The sequence below is a fragment of the Trichomycterus rosablanca genome, chromosome 8 (assembly GCF_030014385.1).
Source record: "Trichomycterus rosablanca isolate fTriRos1 chromosome 8, fTriRos1.hap1, whole genome shotgun sequence".
NCBI classification, from domain to species: domain Eukaryota; kingdom Metazoa; phylum Chordata; class Actinopteri; order Siluriformes; family Trichomycteridae; genus Trichomycterus; species Trichomycterus rosablanca.
In genome coordinates, this window is record NC_085995.1 from 4,039,188 (window position 1) to 4,057,179 (window position 17,992).

Here is a 17,992-nt window from a genome sequence, read left to right on the forward strand (position 1 = left end):
CTGGACTATGAAAGGATTTGCACAGTAACAATAACAGTCTGATAAATTAATGTATTCTTTTGTAAACGTTACTGCTGTGGAAATGTAGACGACTCAGTTAGTTTTAGAAATCCATCATTTATGGGACTAATGTCACTGAGACTGTTTTTTTTTTTATTCATACTTTTTTCCTCCCAGTTGCTGGTGGGGATTATTTTCCTATGGTTGTTTAATTAAACTGCTCATATCTGACCTTTAAATCAGATTGTAATTTGGTCTTTCTGCTCATCAGAGAGAATGTAGATTTTATAATTGTGCTGTTAATGGCTTCTACTGTCTATCATTTATACCTAAATAAAACTGTTTAGCCTAAAACAAGGTGTGTTTGAATGGTGGGGTGAAAGCACAATGCCCGGAGTAAAGCCACATGTACACAGAGAGAACACAGATTGATTTATTTATTTACTCAAGCTTCACGCTGCTGCATGGCTGAGCTATTCATACAGCCAGCGTGTACCACCGCTGTGTCTCGGTGTTTTGTGAGGTCAGTTCATGCTGCTGTTGCCACGTGGCGCCAGATGAAGAAGACACAGTGGAAGGGCTGCCGGGGGGACCGTGTTAGTGCTGATTGACGTCACCTACACCCACTCGTTTCCATCTCCTGTCTGTTCGGCAGAAAGAAAAGATCCCCACCTGCAATGAGTGGTAAATATGCAGCCAGCGCTCTTTCAGTCATCCTCGTCCTCCTATAATAAGAAGTTAATGTTAAGAAGTCCAACACTAAGAAAAGCTTTGCTGGTACCACTGTCAAGCTTTGTACTGTTCTTTAAATACTTCACCTGTTATTTAAATGTTTGGATATTTTAATTGGGTCACTTTTTACATCATAATACATGATACACTGTTAACTTTGGAGGAGAAAATTTATTTAATGATTTACATTTAACTTTGTCACATAAACCATAAATTATATATAAACGAGGGATCTTCAAAACGTTTCTACACTTCTACATTTTGGTAAAAAAAATGGTGAAGCAGATGTCAGAGAATATTAAGGCAGACAGACAGACAGAGGTGTATACACCTATCAGCCATAACATTATGACCACCTCCTTGTTTCTACACACATTGTCTATTTTATCAGCTCCACTTACCATATAAAAGCACTTTGTAGTTCTACAATTACTGACTTTAGTTCATATGTATCTCTGCATGCTTTGTTACAACCCCCTTTCATGCTGTTCTTCAATGGTCAGGACTCTCCCAGGACCACCACAGAGCAGGTATTATTTGGGTGGTGGATCATTCTCAGCACTGCAGTGACACTGACATGGTGGTGGTGTGTTGGAATGCTGGTGGTGTGTTGGTGGTGGTGGTGTTGGTGCTGGAATGAGTGGATCAGATACAGCAGCGCTGATGGAGTTTTTATACACCTCACTGTCACTGCTGGACTGAAAATAGTCAACCAACCAAAAACATCCAGCCAACAGCGCCCAGTGGGCACCACTGATGAAGGTCTAGAAGATGACCAACTCAAACAGCAGCAATAGATGAGCGATCGTCTCTGACTTTACATCTACAAGGTGGACCAACAAGGTAGGAGTGTCTAATAGAGTGGACAGTGAGTGGACACGGTATTTTAAAACTCCAGCAGCACTGCTGTGTCTGATCCACTCATACCAGCACAACACACACTAACACACCACCACCATGTCAGTGTCACTGCAGTGCTGAGAATGATCCACCACCTAAATAATACCTGCTCTGTGGTGGTCCTGTGGGGGTCCTGACCATTGAAGAACAGGGTGAAAGCAGGTTTAAAAAGTATGTAGAGAAACAGATGGACTACAGTCAGTAATTGTAGAACTACAAAGTGCTTCTATATGGTAAGTAGAGCTGATAAAATGGACAGTGAGTGTAGGATTTTAATGTTATGGCTGATACGTGTGTGTGTGTGTGTGTGTGTGTGTGTGTGTGTGGGCTGACCCTTATCATTTAAGTGATAAACAGATGAACAATCTTTATTGATGCTCCCAAAAGTTTTAAACCAGTCTTGCCGAGCAGATACTTCGATTAACATGCAGATAAAGGAAACTCAGATCTGTAATCAGCTGCTTTGTGGCAACACAAGCAATTAAACGTTCCTCCCAAAGGTCAGCTTTATTCTGCACAAGCTTCAGCACCTGAGCCGGGGCCCACGTCGCCCCCACAACAAATCAGCTTTGTTTATCATCTCGGTGCCACAAAGAAGAAATGTCATGTCAAACCAGGTCGACCATTACGGCTTCAATTTCAAGCATAATAAACAGGGACAATGTTCCCGTCCAAAAGATGCAGGACCACACATGCTATCCACAACAACCAGCTTGCTTTGTCTAAAGGCTTGAAATTACTTATTCGTGAACAGCCAATAATTCTGAAAAAGGTCTAGAGAAACTTTTGAGGCATTGTGGGTGCAACCTTTGAGGCTTAAAGTCTTACTATAAACCAAACAGGCTGTTTCACACCGCATTCATTACTGTTAAATAGTGTGTATAATTAGTGACCTTCCAAAGACATAAATACACACTGTGAGGCACATGGGATGTGATTTGGGACACAGTATAAAATTCTTTGTATGTGATGTGTAAACATCGTTTATCTGAATTAATCATTAATATAAACTGTTATTGGATATATTCATTTACTCACTCACTCACTTTCTTAACCGCTTATCCAATCAGGGTCGCGGGGGGGCTATCCCAGCTTTTCAATGGGCGCAAGGCACACAGTAACATCCTGGATGGGGAGCCAGTCCATCGCAGGGCAGACACACACACACACACCCATTCACCTATAGGGCAATTCAGTGGCTTTAATTACCCTGACTGCATGTTTTTGGACTGTGGGAGGAAACCGGAGCTCCCGGAGGAAACCCACGCAGACACGGGGAGAACATGCAAACTTTGCACAGAAAGGACCCAGACCGCCCCGCCTGGGGATCGAACCTAGGACCTTCTTGCTGTGAGGCGACAGTGCTTAGATTCATTTATTCATTTATTATATGTTTAACCACCGTTTTAGTTTTATCATGGTCAAGGTCGCAGTGGGTCTGATTCATTGGGTGAAATTCAGCAAACACCCCAGAAAGGTCAGCGTCCATCACAGGGCAATTTTTAGTAGTCTTGTGAGTCTGGAAATATTAAATGCAAACCTCAAACTTACACATAACCATTAAACCCAGAATTAAACAAAACTAATACTAATTCTACTACTACTACTACTAATAATAGATGTATTTATGCATGTGTTGTGTACTCCAGAATTAAACGGGGATGGTTTTAGAAACTAGTTGCTTCTAGGAAACGGAAACTTTGCCTCTCGGTTTAAAAAACAAAGCTGTCTGTGTGTTGGTTTTCAAAATGAGCAACATCAAGATTGTTATGACTGAGCTCCAGCTGTTTTACTGTAGGCAGTTACACATATTCAGTTTTGTTTTCATGTGGTCCTACAGAGCATCATATGATAAACTGGGTCACTGGTAATAGTGTATCATATGGATTATATATAGTACATAGTGGTAAAAACAATTTGGTACCTCAAAAATGGGGTTTGCACACCCATTAAACATAGAGACGTGGGTGGACTTATACCAAAACAGCAAAATGTAACCAATTATGATCTGGTTTGTTTTCTTCTTCACAACCTAGTGCAACCTTGGAGACCAGACTTTCCTGAACATACATTTATTTATTAGGATTTTAACGTCATATTTTACACACTTTGGTTACATTCATGACAGGACAGGTAATCACTGGTAACACAAGATTCATCAGTTCAAGTTTAATATTAAACACAAAACAATGTTGTATCTCCAATTCACCTCACTTGCACGTCTTTGGACTGTGTTTCCCAGAGGAAACCTACACAGACATGGGGAGAACATGCAAACTCCACACAGAAAGGACCCGGACCGCTCCGTCTTGGATCAAACCCAGAACTTTCTTGCTCACCATTGCTTTCACTCACTTACTTTCTAAGCTGCTTATCCAGTTAGGGTCGCGGGGGGCTGGAGCCTATCCCAGCTTTTCAATGGGCGCCAGGCACACAGTAACACCCTGCCAGTCCACTGCAGAGCAGACACACATACACACACCTATAGCGCAATTCGGTGTCTCCAATTAACTTGACTGCATGTTTTTGGACTGTGGAAGAAAACCGGAGCTCACGGAGGAAACCACATGGGGAGAACATGCAAACTCCACACAGAAAGGACCCAGACCGCTCCACCTGGGAATAAAACCCAGGACCTTCTTGCTGTGAGGCGACAGTGCTACCCACCCAGCCACCATGTCACCCTCTAACATACATTTAATTATTAACTTTCTTTTAATAAAATCAGAAGTTCAAAAAAGACATTATAAATTTGCCAGTTAACAGTAAATCAGCCACTACTAAATTGAATTTAAATGAATTTGACTCTGAGTAGGCAGAGGCTTTATGCTGTAGGTAGCAGAATCACGGTGCACCTTAAGTAAAAATACAAACTGCCAGGGTGATCTTTTAGAGAGGTCGTGATGACTTCAGAAACCTGAGAAAAAAAGAGACAAAAGATCTATATCACTTATAGATGTCAGAGATGTTAGGCACTTGGGTAAAATAACATGGCACTTACCCAGGGTTGGAAAGAGCACAGAAACAACCAGCCGTCATTATCCTGTCATCTAGTTCATTACAGAGAAGCACTGCCTGGTTCAAAAACCCAGGCATCAAAACCACTGGTGGCATTGCTGGGTTGTGATGCTGGAATCTCATCTGCATGCACTTAACCCCCCTTGGAAGTGACTGTAACGTTGATGAAGGGTATTTATTTCAGATCAGGCTGTGAGGATGGCAAAATGCTTGCTGAGTAAGTCAATAAAATAAATAGTGGTCTCGAGAAGGAACCAGCAATTAGCCAGTAAGAATCCATGGATGACTGACCGAGTCATTTAAGCTCAGCACAGGGTCAGTTCGGATTCAAATATAAGGCAGTGGGTTCAGCAAATTCCTTTCATTATAGAAGCACTTAAAAATATTTAGTTCTGCCCATGCAGGCCAATAGAGGTTTTCCCCATTCAGATTGTCAAAGCATGTCTTCATGGTCCCTGCTTTGTGAACAGGAACAAGAAAGGGCCTTCCCCAAACTGTCCCAAAGTCAGAAGCTTAACATTTCTTTTATATAATTGATTTTATACAACAACAACAACAAAAATCTGACTCCATATTAATATCCATGGTTTTAGAAAAGGATATGGTGGCTCGGTGGATAGCACTTTCACTTCACAGCAAGAAGGTCCTGGGTTCGATCCCCAGGCAGGGTGGTCCGGGTCCTTTCTGTGTGGAGTTTGCATGTTCTCTCCGTGTCTGTGTGGGTTTCCTCCAGGAGCTCCGGTTTCCTCTCACAGTCCAAAAACAAGCAGTCAGGTTAATTGAAGACACTGAATTGCCCTATAGGTGAATAGGTGTGTGTATGTGCATGTGTGTTACTGTGTGCCTTGCACCCATTGAAAAGCTGGGATAGGTTTCAGCACTCCCCCGCGACCCTAATTGGATAAGCGGTTAAGACAGTGAGTGAGTGGTTTTAGAAAAGGATGTCCAACAAGCTCATGGTCAAGTGTCCACATGGCCATATAGTGGACATGTCATTTACATTTGCAGCATTTAGCAGACACTTTTATCCAAAGAGACTTACAATTCTGACTGAATACAGTTTGAGCAATTGAGGGTTAAGTGCCTTGCTCAGGGGTCCAACAGTAGTAACCTGGCAGTAGTAAGGCTTGAACCTGCAATCTTCTGATTACTAGTCCAGTACCTTAACCATTAAGCTATCACTGTCCCCATTTATATGTATATGTACTGTATATGTTTCCATGTTCTCCTCGTGTCCGTGTGGGTTTCCTCCGGGTGCTCCAAAGTGTAGAACATGACGTTAAAATCCTAATAAACAAACAAACAACGATTTTCTGACTGTTTTTCTGATGCTCAGACCTGTAGCTGTGTGTTTGTCGTCCACCTGGTGAAAACGATCATTTATATTTCAGCAGCTCATCCATAACACCTGCAGCAGGACGTTTCATCACCACACGTCAGGGAGGTCGGTTCAGTGTAACGGAATATTAACACTCTTCATCCAGGCTAATCCAGTCATGCTGGGGCGCCACAGGCAGGGGGGAATAATGCTTCAAATTGACTAGCTTTAATTCAGGCGCCGCTTTCTGGAGGTGTTTAGCCTCAAAGCACCCTGGGCGAAAGTTATGGCCATCACAGGGCTCAACTGAGAACACGACTGCTGAGATGGATGCTGAAAATCTATGAGCCATTATTCTGAGATTGTAGGAACACCCCTTCCTTAATAGAAAAACCCCACATGAATGTACAAGACAAAAAACAAGATTGAATGAATGAGGAACACAGTGCAATAATCCCTGTGCTATAATTTGTACAAGCTCAAAATGTGAACTGTGATTAGCGGCAGCTCTCACATGGTGATTAAAGTCCATCCAACAATCAGACGGGGTGGCCACTGAGATCTGGCTTAAATTTCATTCATTAATTACAGAGCGGATTGGATGATTATAGTCATATCTATTAAACTAACAGGATAATGAATAACTATAAAGTGCTAACCAACAAGTTATGCTATTTGGAGGCACTAAACAGCTCATAATAACCGCTACTGGGATTAATTTTGTGGAAACAACTGCAACTGTGAAAGATTAAAGGTTTCTAATAGCTGTAAGAATTGACTACTGATAAAAGGTGATAAATCCCAACAAGTTTCTGCTACGCTGCACAGTGCTGGCAGCTTATTTGCATGTTCAAAAAAGAGAATATCCTTATTAAACCTCAGCAGCTTTCTTACATTTTTACATACAGCTGTAGAAATGTATGTGGACACATAACCATGAGCTTGCTGTATATTTCATTCCAAACCCAGAGATTATGGTGTCCCCTCCCTTAAGTCAAAAGAGAATTTGTGAGGCACTGGTGATAAATGACTGAAAGGCCTGACTTACAATAACGCTACAATTCATCTCAAAGGTGTTTGATACAGTTGAATTGATGGTTTTGTTCTGGCAACTGAAGTTTCTCAACATCATACTTGTCTAACCATGACTTTGCTTAATGCACAGGGTCACAGACATGCTAAAACATAAAAAGGTCTTTCGTGAGTCGGTGAGTGAATAGGTGTGTGATAGATTTGTGTCCCTACCTGGGTATATTTCTGTCCCAGTGAAACCTTGATCAGGATGAAGAAATCAATCAAGCTGAATAAATAAAAAAAAATAATGAATGATGAATTTGCACTGTAACAGCAAGAAGGTCCTGGGTTTGATTCCCAGGTGGAGCCGTCCAGGTCCTTTCTGTGTGGAGTTTGCATGTTCTCCCTGTGTCTGCATTGGTTTCATCTGGGAGATCCAGCTTCCTCTCACAGTCTGTGTGAGTGTGTGTGTATGTGTGTGTTTGCCCTGTGATGGACTGCCGACCTGTCCGGGGTGTTTCCTATCTTTCGCCCAATTAATCAGAACCATGGCGTTCCTGAATAGGATAAAGTGGTAAAACAGACAATGAATGAATCAGTGAATCAATCAATGAACGGTCACTTTTGGTACCTAGGGCTGGATGGCTACAGCTGACCAGGAAAATCCCACCACTTAGCATAACGCTTCATCAATCAGCAATGCATCTATTCCATCTTCCAAAAACATTTCAGGTGCTGGAACTGTTGGTGTTAGAAAACAAGAACTGGAACTAAAACCAGAATGCTGTGTAGTGGAAAATCTGGTTAGCACTTAGGTGTGGGATTCAAACAAGATGAAGTTTAGAGAGAACTGACTGAGGACGTCTCACCATTTGATTAGAAAAGGGAGTTCACTCCATTCTGTCAGGAGCAATTGAACTAACCCGACAGGACACCTCTGTACCTCCTCCAGCAGCGCACCCACCGGTATAAACTACAACTACAGAACCTCTACCATGCTGCCACCTACAGACTGTGGACATAATAACGCCATAATCTTCCATCCTATTGATGCAAATGTTTAGGATAGACCACAACCTTGACAGTTGGAAGTTACAGTCGAAGTCACAATCTGCGCACACTTCTTAGAATCGTATATTTTTGTAGTCACAGTCTTGGTATTTTAATAAGATCTACAAATGTGGTTGATGGGATAGTGGTAGCCTAGTGGGTTGAGCTTTGAGATATTAACTAAAAAGCTGAATGTTTGAATCCCAGCTCTGCCATGCAGCCAGTGTTGGGCCCTTGAGCAAGGCCCTTAATCCTCTATGCTCCAGGGGTGCCGTACAATGACTGGCCCTGCACTTTGACCCCAGCTTCCAAACAAGCTGGGACATGCAAAAGAATTTCATTGTACTGTACATGTGTAGCTGTACAGCTACGTATGTCTCCCAATATAGAGATATGCTTGAAATGTCCCCCCCCCCCCCCCCCCCCCCCCATTATACTGATGTAAAAATACAAACATATTCCACTCAATAGCTTTGCATAGGATCCATCACTGTTCCCATCATTGGTTGATATGACAGGAATGTTCTAGAATGGCAGGAACTCAAGTGGTTAGAAGACACTGCTCCAATCCTTAAAGCTCGACTAAAGGTTATTGCTAAACACATAGAAATAAAATTCTGATGTTACTTTTGGTCACAGTAGCCTCTAATTCTATGGCATTGTAAAACTTGCTTGACTGTGGACAGTGCCACTCATGTTCTAGCAGCATCTAATTACAGAGTGCTGTTTTTCAACAGTTTATGGATAACATCTGATCATCCAGATACATTTCCTCTAATCAGACCACTGTTCCACATATTGATTGCAGTCAAACTATTTCTGTGTATATGCGCACAAACAAGTAACCAGCTTTTGTCAATCATAATCTCTAAGGAGGAATTAGGAGGCCGTGCCAAAAGCCGTCTGTTATTGTATTGATGAGTCAATTAAGCTAACTGAATGCAGCCAGGCTTGATTTTAACAACTTTGTAAATCTCATTTATCTTGCTGAATTGCTATGAATGTTTCTATAGACACACCGTGCCACGGCCCAAGTAAAGAGGAGTTTAGATAAAATGTTGTAGGAATATATCAGCCTAAAAATGTTTACAAAGCCATTTTAAAACGTAAGGACACTGGAAGTAATAGCTTTCACTGTGGTTTGGCAACCAGAGATACCAAGAGGTATCCAAATTTGTGGTACCCAGGAGAAGCCAGCTTGCTACAAGTTCTTCAAGATACTCATAAAGAAAGAAACCAGAAAATAGATGCCAGAAAAACAATTCAGAGACCATTTTGCTGGACTTTTAGCTAGTCTTGATCAGATGACTTGACTCGACTTGACAAATGACTCAATTTGAAAGTGACTCAGTAAAGATGGGATTTATAAAAAGCTATCAAATGGAAAACCACTAAATCAGTGCTTACCTGACATTAACAAAAAAAGTACCTTGATGATCCCAAACCTTTTGGGATCATGTACTATGGACAGGCCAAAAATTGAAATGCTTTAAATAACATGATCATTATTGTCTCTAGTGAAAAGCAAATACAGCACATCATAGTAAGGAACCTGGACCTGATATTTTTGAAGGGACAAATGTTATTCTTTATCAGAAAATTATAAGAATATAATGTAATCTGTTTGAGAGATGCAAAATACAAAAGTAAGTTCACATCTAAATGGATTAACACTCTAAGTGTTTGAGTTGCCTAGTCCAACTTCTCGCCTGGGGTGGCACGATGGCACAGTGGGTAGCACTGCCGCCTCACTGCAAGAAGGTCCTGGGTTCAATCCTTTCTTATCCTTTCTGTGTGGAGTTTGCATGTTCTCCCCATGTCTGCATGGGTTTTCTCTGGGAGCTCCAGTTTCCTCCCACAGTCCAAAGATGTGCAAGTGAGGTGAATTGGAGATACAAAATTGTCCATGACTGTGTTTGATATTAAACTTGTGAACGAATGAATCTTGTGTAATGAGTAACTACCGCTCCTGTCATGAATGTAACCAAAACATGATGTTAAAATCCTAATAAATAAATAAATAAATAAATAAATAAATAAACCTCTGAAAAGCAGCAGCGTATCTGATTTAAAAATCACTGAAATACTGTAGATTAGTTTGACAATAATGCAATAACAAAGGGAATCAAGGCGAGAACAAATACTTTTTCACAGCACAGTAAACAATAAATGCATGAACCTGATGGATGATGGAGCTTCAGGTTCATTCAATTCAGCCTTGCAGTGAGCTTACAAAATCCATTTTCCAAATTTAGTCATGAGAGTCCTTGATGTATCTGAGCTTCTCTGGAGGGGCTCTGGAGTGAATCACACTTTTGGAGAAGAGGTGCAGGTATGGACAGCAGTGATTCACACATCTGATGGGGATGTATGTGACTCACCATTCAGCAGCACAGCAGGAGGATCTCAGCCAATTACACACTTGATAGTACCATTTCAACCAATCAGCAAGTCTACAGAGTCCAGTCTTAATTCATTCATAATTCTGTCTGCTCTTATGTGTCAGGTGCATGTATGAAAAAACGGTGTTTCCAAACCCATGAACATGAATACTGAGTCAAGGGCCACTGACTGCTATTCTAGACTTCAGTCTTTCCTCTACTAAACATATTAGAACATAACTGCTGGGATTCCCTTCAGCTTCATCAACATTCAACATGCAAATTTGAGCACTAACTGTGAGTCAGATCTCATCGGCCAGTATTAGTGCCCGACCTCAATAATGGTTTTGAAGTCAGGGCTCTTTGGAGGACTGTCAACCTAACTACTACTAATCATTGCTCCCTTTGTGCCACCTTTGACTTAGAACATAAATTAGTTATTAATTAGTTCTGTGCTATACACTACTCTAAACAAAGCTTGTTATTGCGTGATTAACTTGGGCTTGTGTCCAGTAAAGCAATAAACAGTTCCTGTGTTGATGTTGCTTCTGGAGTCAGTTTGGAAATTGGTAGCAAGTTTTGTCACCAGGAAAAGATGTTTTGTGCTATACTATACATTCCTCAGCTGTTACTATTAATGGATGGTTTAAGAAGTGACCAAAGGAGCATTTCTGGTGAACTGACTTAAAAAAAGGTGGCATTTTAATAAATGTGCCACATCAAAAATAAACTGCCAATGTTTGTCAATGTAGAGATTAAATAGCTACTGTATATGCTTAATTATATGAACCTGTTGAAAAAACCTTAAATAAATCTCTAATTACTATTCCTATCTATTAATTAAAAGGGAAGGTCGTATACTTTTTACAGCAACATATGAACATATACCAAAAGAAGTGAAAGGACAAACATACTGTACATACACCACATGAAAGTAAAATCAGACAGAGCACCTCAGTGTTTTACATGAATTCTTTTACTCCTCACAGTAACTCCTGTTCCCAGAATTTTAATAGCTGGTGTGCATCACTGGCATGGGTCAATATTGTGGAGGCAGTGGCGCAGATAGCCTTCCACAGCCTGGTGAGTCAGAGATGGTATCAGCCGAACTGACCTGTCCTTTAAAATCTCTTAAACCTGAGCTGAAATTTTACATCACAAAACATTTATACTACAAATTATTGTGCATTTTATTTTTAAATTGATCAGTGTTGTCCTGGTTTAGCATTCTGAAGAATGAGGCAGACAAACAGACCTGGGTCTTTTACCCTTGGCCCCAAAAAATACCTGAATTTGTCTTTGTAGTTTGTAGAAATTGCAATTATGCAAATGTTTGGGCACTGCTGATCAAGTTTTATGTTGATTTAATTGAAGAAAATGTGTAAATACACAATATAGAAGAAACTAATTTTAAATACTGCAAAGCACAATTTTTATTCATTTGCTGAATTCACACTGAAAAGATAAAACACATTAAATGTGACATTTCAGGTTTTATTAAAATCAAACTTTTACATAAGACTGTTTAAATCTTTTTAATAAAAAAATTGAACCGTGTGCTGCAGGCTGGTTTTGTTTGCTCTTTCATGTTAAACATGAGAAGTTAACGATCCTCCTACACAGACCTGAGCTCCTTGTTCCTTGATTAAGACTCTTTGTTTCACTTGTTAAACACATTAACAGAGTTGCTCAATTCCTTCAACAACAAAATAAATAAATAAATAATTACAGGACAAGGTTGGCATAGAAACATGGGTCCTAAGGACATTGGTTAAATCCCTGCCTTTTTTGTCCCCTCAGTGTCCTTGTGCATTTCCTACAGCTACTCCGGTTTCCTCCTACACTCCGAAGCATGCAGTAGATAGGTTGGCAGCTCTAAATTACTTTTAGGTAAATGAACGAGTGAGTGAATGCTACTGTGATGGAACCACACCTTGCCCAGGATGTATTTGGTCTGTGCCAGACACACTGCGACCCTGACCAGGATAAACAGTTAAGAAAAACATGAATGAATACTGCTGCAAATTCGTTCGCAGCCTTTGTACATGTGGGTAATCTATATGATCTACAGTATAATCAATGAGCCACCGTGCCACCCTTTTGGCCTAGTGCCAGTCCTGACTTGATTGCAAACAGAAATTCATAATAGGCATTTAAGAAAATGTGCTGCTCCCTAGTGGCGACACCATGATCTAAGCTGGGCACCAACAACTGTAGCAACATGACAGAAAACTAAATAATGCAATGCATGGAATCACTGGGTACAAAGTCATTTATGCACAGTGGTTACTTTAACCTTTTTGGAAGAAAAAAAGGCACAGAAATGTGTGGTGAGGAAATTCCAAGATTTTCTTTATTGAGACATCCAGAACATTAGATCAAGTACATGGACACCTGCACACTTCCATATTAGTTCTCCTATTAGTTCAATAGCCTCATTCTAAAAACATTTAGAAAATATCATAATCGCATTGGTTTTGATGACCTGCTCTTCATTTTCTTGTTCTCAATTTAAAAAAAATAGTTTTTTACTGCAGGAAAGGTTGAAAAAAATAATCAGACCATGTAATCTCTGGAATGTTTGATGTTTTTCCTCTTAAGAACAATACACTAAAGTGGAAAAAAAATCTAGTAGAAGAGAAAGTGAGGAGACTCACTGCACATACAGAAGGTAAAAAAGGAGAAAACTCACGTTACTATACGGGAATAATAGTTCAGATACAAGGAGAACATGAACGCGGTGTGAAAATAAAAACAAAACAGGACAAAAAAAAAAGCATTTAAAACTAGAAGCAGTTCTGCTCAAACTAAACCAACAAACTAGAAACACTGAAGAAACTGCATTAAAAAAAACCACTGTGTTCATTGTTGAGCTTACAGATTCGACAAATTTGATGCTGCAGATGTGCGAGCTGCTCTGCTCAGCTTCAGTTTGTGCTAAAAATCTGTACTGATACTTATAAAATCACTGATAAAAATATTCTCCGTACCAACACGGAAGGGGGGTGTTTTGGGCAAGTCGACCATGTGAGACTGGAGCGCTTCTGAAGGGACAAGGTACAAGGGAGAGCTGGACAGGAAATATAGGGGCTGGTGAAAAGAAATGGTGCTACTCAGATTTGGCCCCCTCCTTGTCTGCAGAAGCATCATCCACCTAAAGAGGGGAAAACACCCAAACAAATGATTAGATTGGATATAAAGGCTACAGCTACCCGAAATCTTTTCGTTCAACAGTGTCCCCAGGCTCACAAATGCTCTTTTATGCTCAACAGGCACAAATTCTGACAAACACACTCCATAAAATTTGTAAACAAACATTCCCATTAAGTTCCTGGTGGGGTAATGTTGCCACTGAGACTTTAAATCGGTAAATCTGACTGTTTACCTTTTTAGATAAAAAAAAATCACTAAGCTATCACTTAGCTATCACTAAGCTAGTACTGTGTAACCTACCGCATTGCTCTTAGCCTCTCCGTTTTCCGAGTGGTTCTCCTCGTTAGCTTCAGCATCTGTGGACTCCTTGCCCTTTCCTTTGCTCTTTTTCTCCTCCTTCTTGTCTTTTACAGCTTTATCTTTCTGTTGGATGTTCACAGAGAAAAGAATGTTAACAGATCACTTTAAATGATGTGGTTACATAATTTAGGATATTAGGATAAAAGAACTGTTGACTGAAAAGCGTCTTAATGACCAAAGTAAGCCCTGGTACGTTTGCTTGCTATATTGATGCTATAACATTTATCTACTATTAGTCGATACCAACATTTCAATCAATTGAGCCACAACAGGCTGAACAGGGAGCCAGACCAGTCTTGTGGCCAGTGCACATACATGCATGTTGCAGGTCATGGGGTTAAGAACCCAGGGTCTGTTTTTAGAATAGCCAGAATAATGTGTTTTACATGACGAGTTATTTCAAATATGCATCTCTACAGTTTAACAGCAGAATAAAGAAGAGTAAAACTGCAGGGAAACGTCTCTCATTATTAGCAACCCATTATGAATTTACTAGTATCAATGGCAAAAACGTATATTTAAAACTGTACAAAGGTAGTGGTTGCTTGGGGCTTGAAGTACTGCACTAGCAATCAGAAGTTTGTCGGTTCAAACCCCACCTTTGCCATTTTCCGCTGATAATGAACTGCCAGTTGTAATTAGTAACAATTGTAAGATGTTTGGGTTCGACATGGCTGCCTTTTGTTTACAGTAAGTTAAACTTATATAACTAATGTTTTTCACATACTGAACCCTGACTGGAAAAATAATAGCACATCATGCAATTCAGTTAGACACTAGAGCTATTTCCTTTATTTATGCACAATGTGTGTTAATATTCCTCTAGTCTTTTATCAGTGGACACTTTTTGATCACAGGACACTGTTGGGTTATATTTTAGCACTGTTTTCTTCTCAGGATTGACATTGTCATGGCAGGGCTGAGAATGGACCACCACCCAAATAAAAATCTGGTCAATTGATTAATGGTGTACAAAAAGGTGGGCTACAGTCAGTAACTGCTGCACTAAACTATCCTCAGGTGCTTGTGAGTAAGCATGTCGCCCTGTGATGGACTGGCATCTGCCCTGCCTTGCATCCAGTGTTTCTGAATGGTGTCTGACCAGGCTAAAGTGGTTAGAGAAAATAAATGAGTGAATATTTATATTTTATATGCGTGTGTATTTACCTTCGCTGTCTTTTTTGGCTTGGGTTCAGGTTTGGGAGGAGCCGGTCTCTGTAAATCAAACATCATTTAATATAAAAAAACAAAAAAATCTACATAGATTTAATACATCCATAGCAACATACATCTAGATTATATTCAAAAGTAACAAAACATCACATAGAAATCACTTACTGCAGATAACCGTGCAGATCTCCTCTGAGGCTGGGGGGAAAAACAAGAAAATACAAATATAAATGTTATATGAAAACAGAAATAATGCGTTTAAAATGTACATAAGATTTGAGTGTAAATTAGACAAATGAGAAGCAAAAAGGAATAATTACTTCCTCTTTTGCATCACCCTCAGCACTGTGTTGCTGTAAGAGAAAAAAAATAAGTTAATAATCAATAAAAAAGACTTTTCCTTGCTCCTAAAACATCTATTTATAAATTACATGGTTTTACATTACTGTTTTGTTGTTCTTAGTCTGTATTACTTCCAATGCAAATATCCACTTGTCCTTTAATTATAGAAATGATAGACTGTAAACACAATAGCTAGTTTTAGCTAACTTTAGCACAAAGTTGGTTATGTTGTAAAAGTTTGTGTGTGGCACCAGTCTGGAGACGAATAGTGGTTGCATCAACTTTTTGCTTGTAGTTGTTTTACAGGGAACAAATGCTTGCATATTTAATAAGCACGATTATTGCTTATTTGCTGAATATAACATACATGCATGTGCATAAGTTGTGGCACATTTAATATTCTATTTTACTGAGCTATTATTATTTTAGAGTGTGTTTACTTAAGTCTGCATATGCATGAGATTGTAACTGAATGCTTTTTTAAGGTTTTAAGATAAGTTGTATACAAAAGTGTGCAGAGCATCAACAGAACCACTGAAGTGACAAGCAAAAAACACTCAAGTGGCTCCATGTCTGAAAGTCTTCATGGGCCCCCAGTCTGCTTAGGGTCCCTAAGACACCCCGCCCCCCCGACCCCCCCATGTTGATCCTACATCATCAGAAGGAAAAGCTGGGTAAAAGGGGGAGGGGCAGAAAGAACCGAAGCGCCATCTACCGAGCGTTAAGTGTAACTGCAGCCATCTGGCGGTACGAACAAAGAAGAAAAAATAACAATGTTTTTTTTCGGCGCCATTAAAGCAAACACAAGATACTGTACCACAAACTACAGTTCCTCTGGCATTTTTTCGAGGCCAGTTTCGCCCTTACTAGCGCCAAGATTCGATATAATCAGCGTTTGTTTCTGCTCGTTTTTTCCAGTTGAACTAGTTGGAGGTGTAAAAGCATGGCTGCTGTGCTACACAGCATGGAGACCAAACCGAGCAAAGCTGCAGCACAACACACTGAGCAACACCTTCAACACCGAATACCATCAAATCTGAGTTGTTTTGTAATGCATAAAATTCATAAACGCACCAAAAGTATCTAGAAAGGATTTAGGAACAGAAATTGTACAGAAAGCTCAAAGTCTGGTGCAGATAATCAGCTTTACATATAAGACATTTCAGAGTCTTGTCTGATTTTTGTGCTATATTACCAAAACAAACATGTTAAATGACATACCTTTCTCTTGGGCATGTTGGATTGCTGCAGGAGGTCTTTCAGCTGTAACTAAAAAGCAGAGTTTTTGTTTGGGACAGAGCTTTATGTGCTCTTCTCTTTCTCCTGTAAAGACTCAGTAGTAAACACACAGTAACATTACAGCCAGTGGTTCAATGAGGGGGAGGGGAGCAGATACGACGTGATTGATGGCTCGTTCAGCCAATCAGCGTTCAGAATGACGAGTCGCCAACTAAGACCATAAAGAACCGAGTCGGTGTTGTCTTACGCCGTTTGATTCCAGAAATTTGAATCAAATTCGCCTCAGATTGATCATGTTGGAGTCGATTCATTTTTGTTAATTACTTTTCTCAGATCCAAAACTAAAACTAAATATAATAAAGTAAATCTATGTAATCTGTGGATTTGTGCAATATTGTACACATGCGAAAAAGTAATTGCCCCCCACTGATGTTATTGCATCTTTGCCACACAGAAAATCAATAAAAATGAACAAAATAACAATTTAACAAAACATCAATAAATAATATAGTTTAAGTAAAACATTTTGCAAAACTCCATTTGTGTGTTGTATTGTATATTGATGGAGATGAAGAACTAAACTAATAAAGAACTAAACTAATAAAGAGAAACTAAAAAACAACTGTCCAGTTTATCTTAATTGTAGTTTATAATTTATACTTTACAGCTGTTACTTACAATCTATACCAGCCTTACGATGTTGACCGAAATAACACCTCCATATGTGTTGTTGTGATTATACAGATACTTATTAGATTAGATTAGATTAGATTCAACTTTATTGTCATTACACATGTACAAGTACAAGGCAACGAAATGCAGTTTAGCATCTAACGGTATCTACGATATACATTATTTACAGGATATGGGCAGTGGTATGAACAAGATATACAGGTGAATATATTATTGAATGTACCATAAACAAGATATATAGCTTAAGACATAATATACAGATTAAGGTGCAGATTAAGATTAAGGTGCTATGCAGATTAAAGTGATACAGATTAAGGTGCTATGAACATATAGAGGAATGTATATATAAAACATAGTAAACAGATGTATACGGTATAAATGGAAATTATGAACAAGTGAGATATGTACAAATGAGGTATGACAGAGTTAACGGGGGACAGAGTTCAGTATGGAGACAGCTCTGGGGAAAAAGCTGTTCCTCAGTCTGCTGGTCTTGGTCCGGAGGCTCCTGAAGTGCCTTCCAGAGGGCAAAAGGGCAAACAATTTTTAACAAAATGTATTAATTTTTTATTTGTAAACAAAATTAATTTCTTATTTGTATAATGTGAATCTTTGTAGTGTG

The 17,992-nt window shown here is 39.6% G+C and overlaps 1 protein-coding gene across 1 annotated transcript; it reads right to left on the reverse strand.

Annotated features, from left to right (window-relative positions):
• Nucleotides 1-12,744: 12,744 nt before the first annotated feature.
• On the reverse strand, nucleotides 12,745-16,788 carry hmgn6 (high mobility group nucleosome binding domain 6). Its single transcript, XM_062999716.1, has 6 exons — nucleotides 16,660-16,788; nucleotides 15,417-15,449; nucleotides 15,265-15,294; nucleotides 15,094-15,141; nucleotides 13,867-13,989; nucleotides 12,745-13,567 (listed from the first exon to the last, which is right to left on the reverse strand). Exons 1-6 carry the CDS (start codon nucleotides 16,672-16,674, stop codon nucleotides 13,523-13,525), a joined length of 294 nt encoding a protein of 97 aa, XP_062855786.1. The 5' UTR covers nucleotides 16,675-16,788; the 3' UTR covers nucleotides 12,745-13,522.
• Nucleotides 16,789-17,992: the final 1,204 nt, after the last annotated feature.

What these genes read in the sequence shown, in the direction of transcription:
- hmgn6 (XM_062999716.1), bottom strand. An exon ending in GATCTGCACGGTTATCTGCA is followed by an intron (nt 15,142 to 15,264) that starts GTAAGTGATTTC and finishes TTTGATTTACAG; the next exon opens with AGACCGGCTCCTCCCAAACC. An exon ending in AGCCAAAAAAGACAGCGAAG is followed by an intron (nt 13,990 to 15,093) that starts GTAAATACACAC and finishes AACATCCAACAG; the next exon opens with AAAGATAAAGCTGTAAAAGA.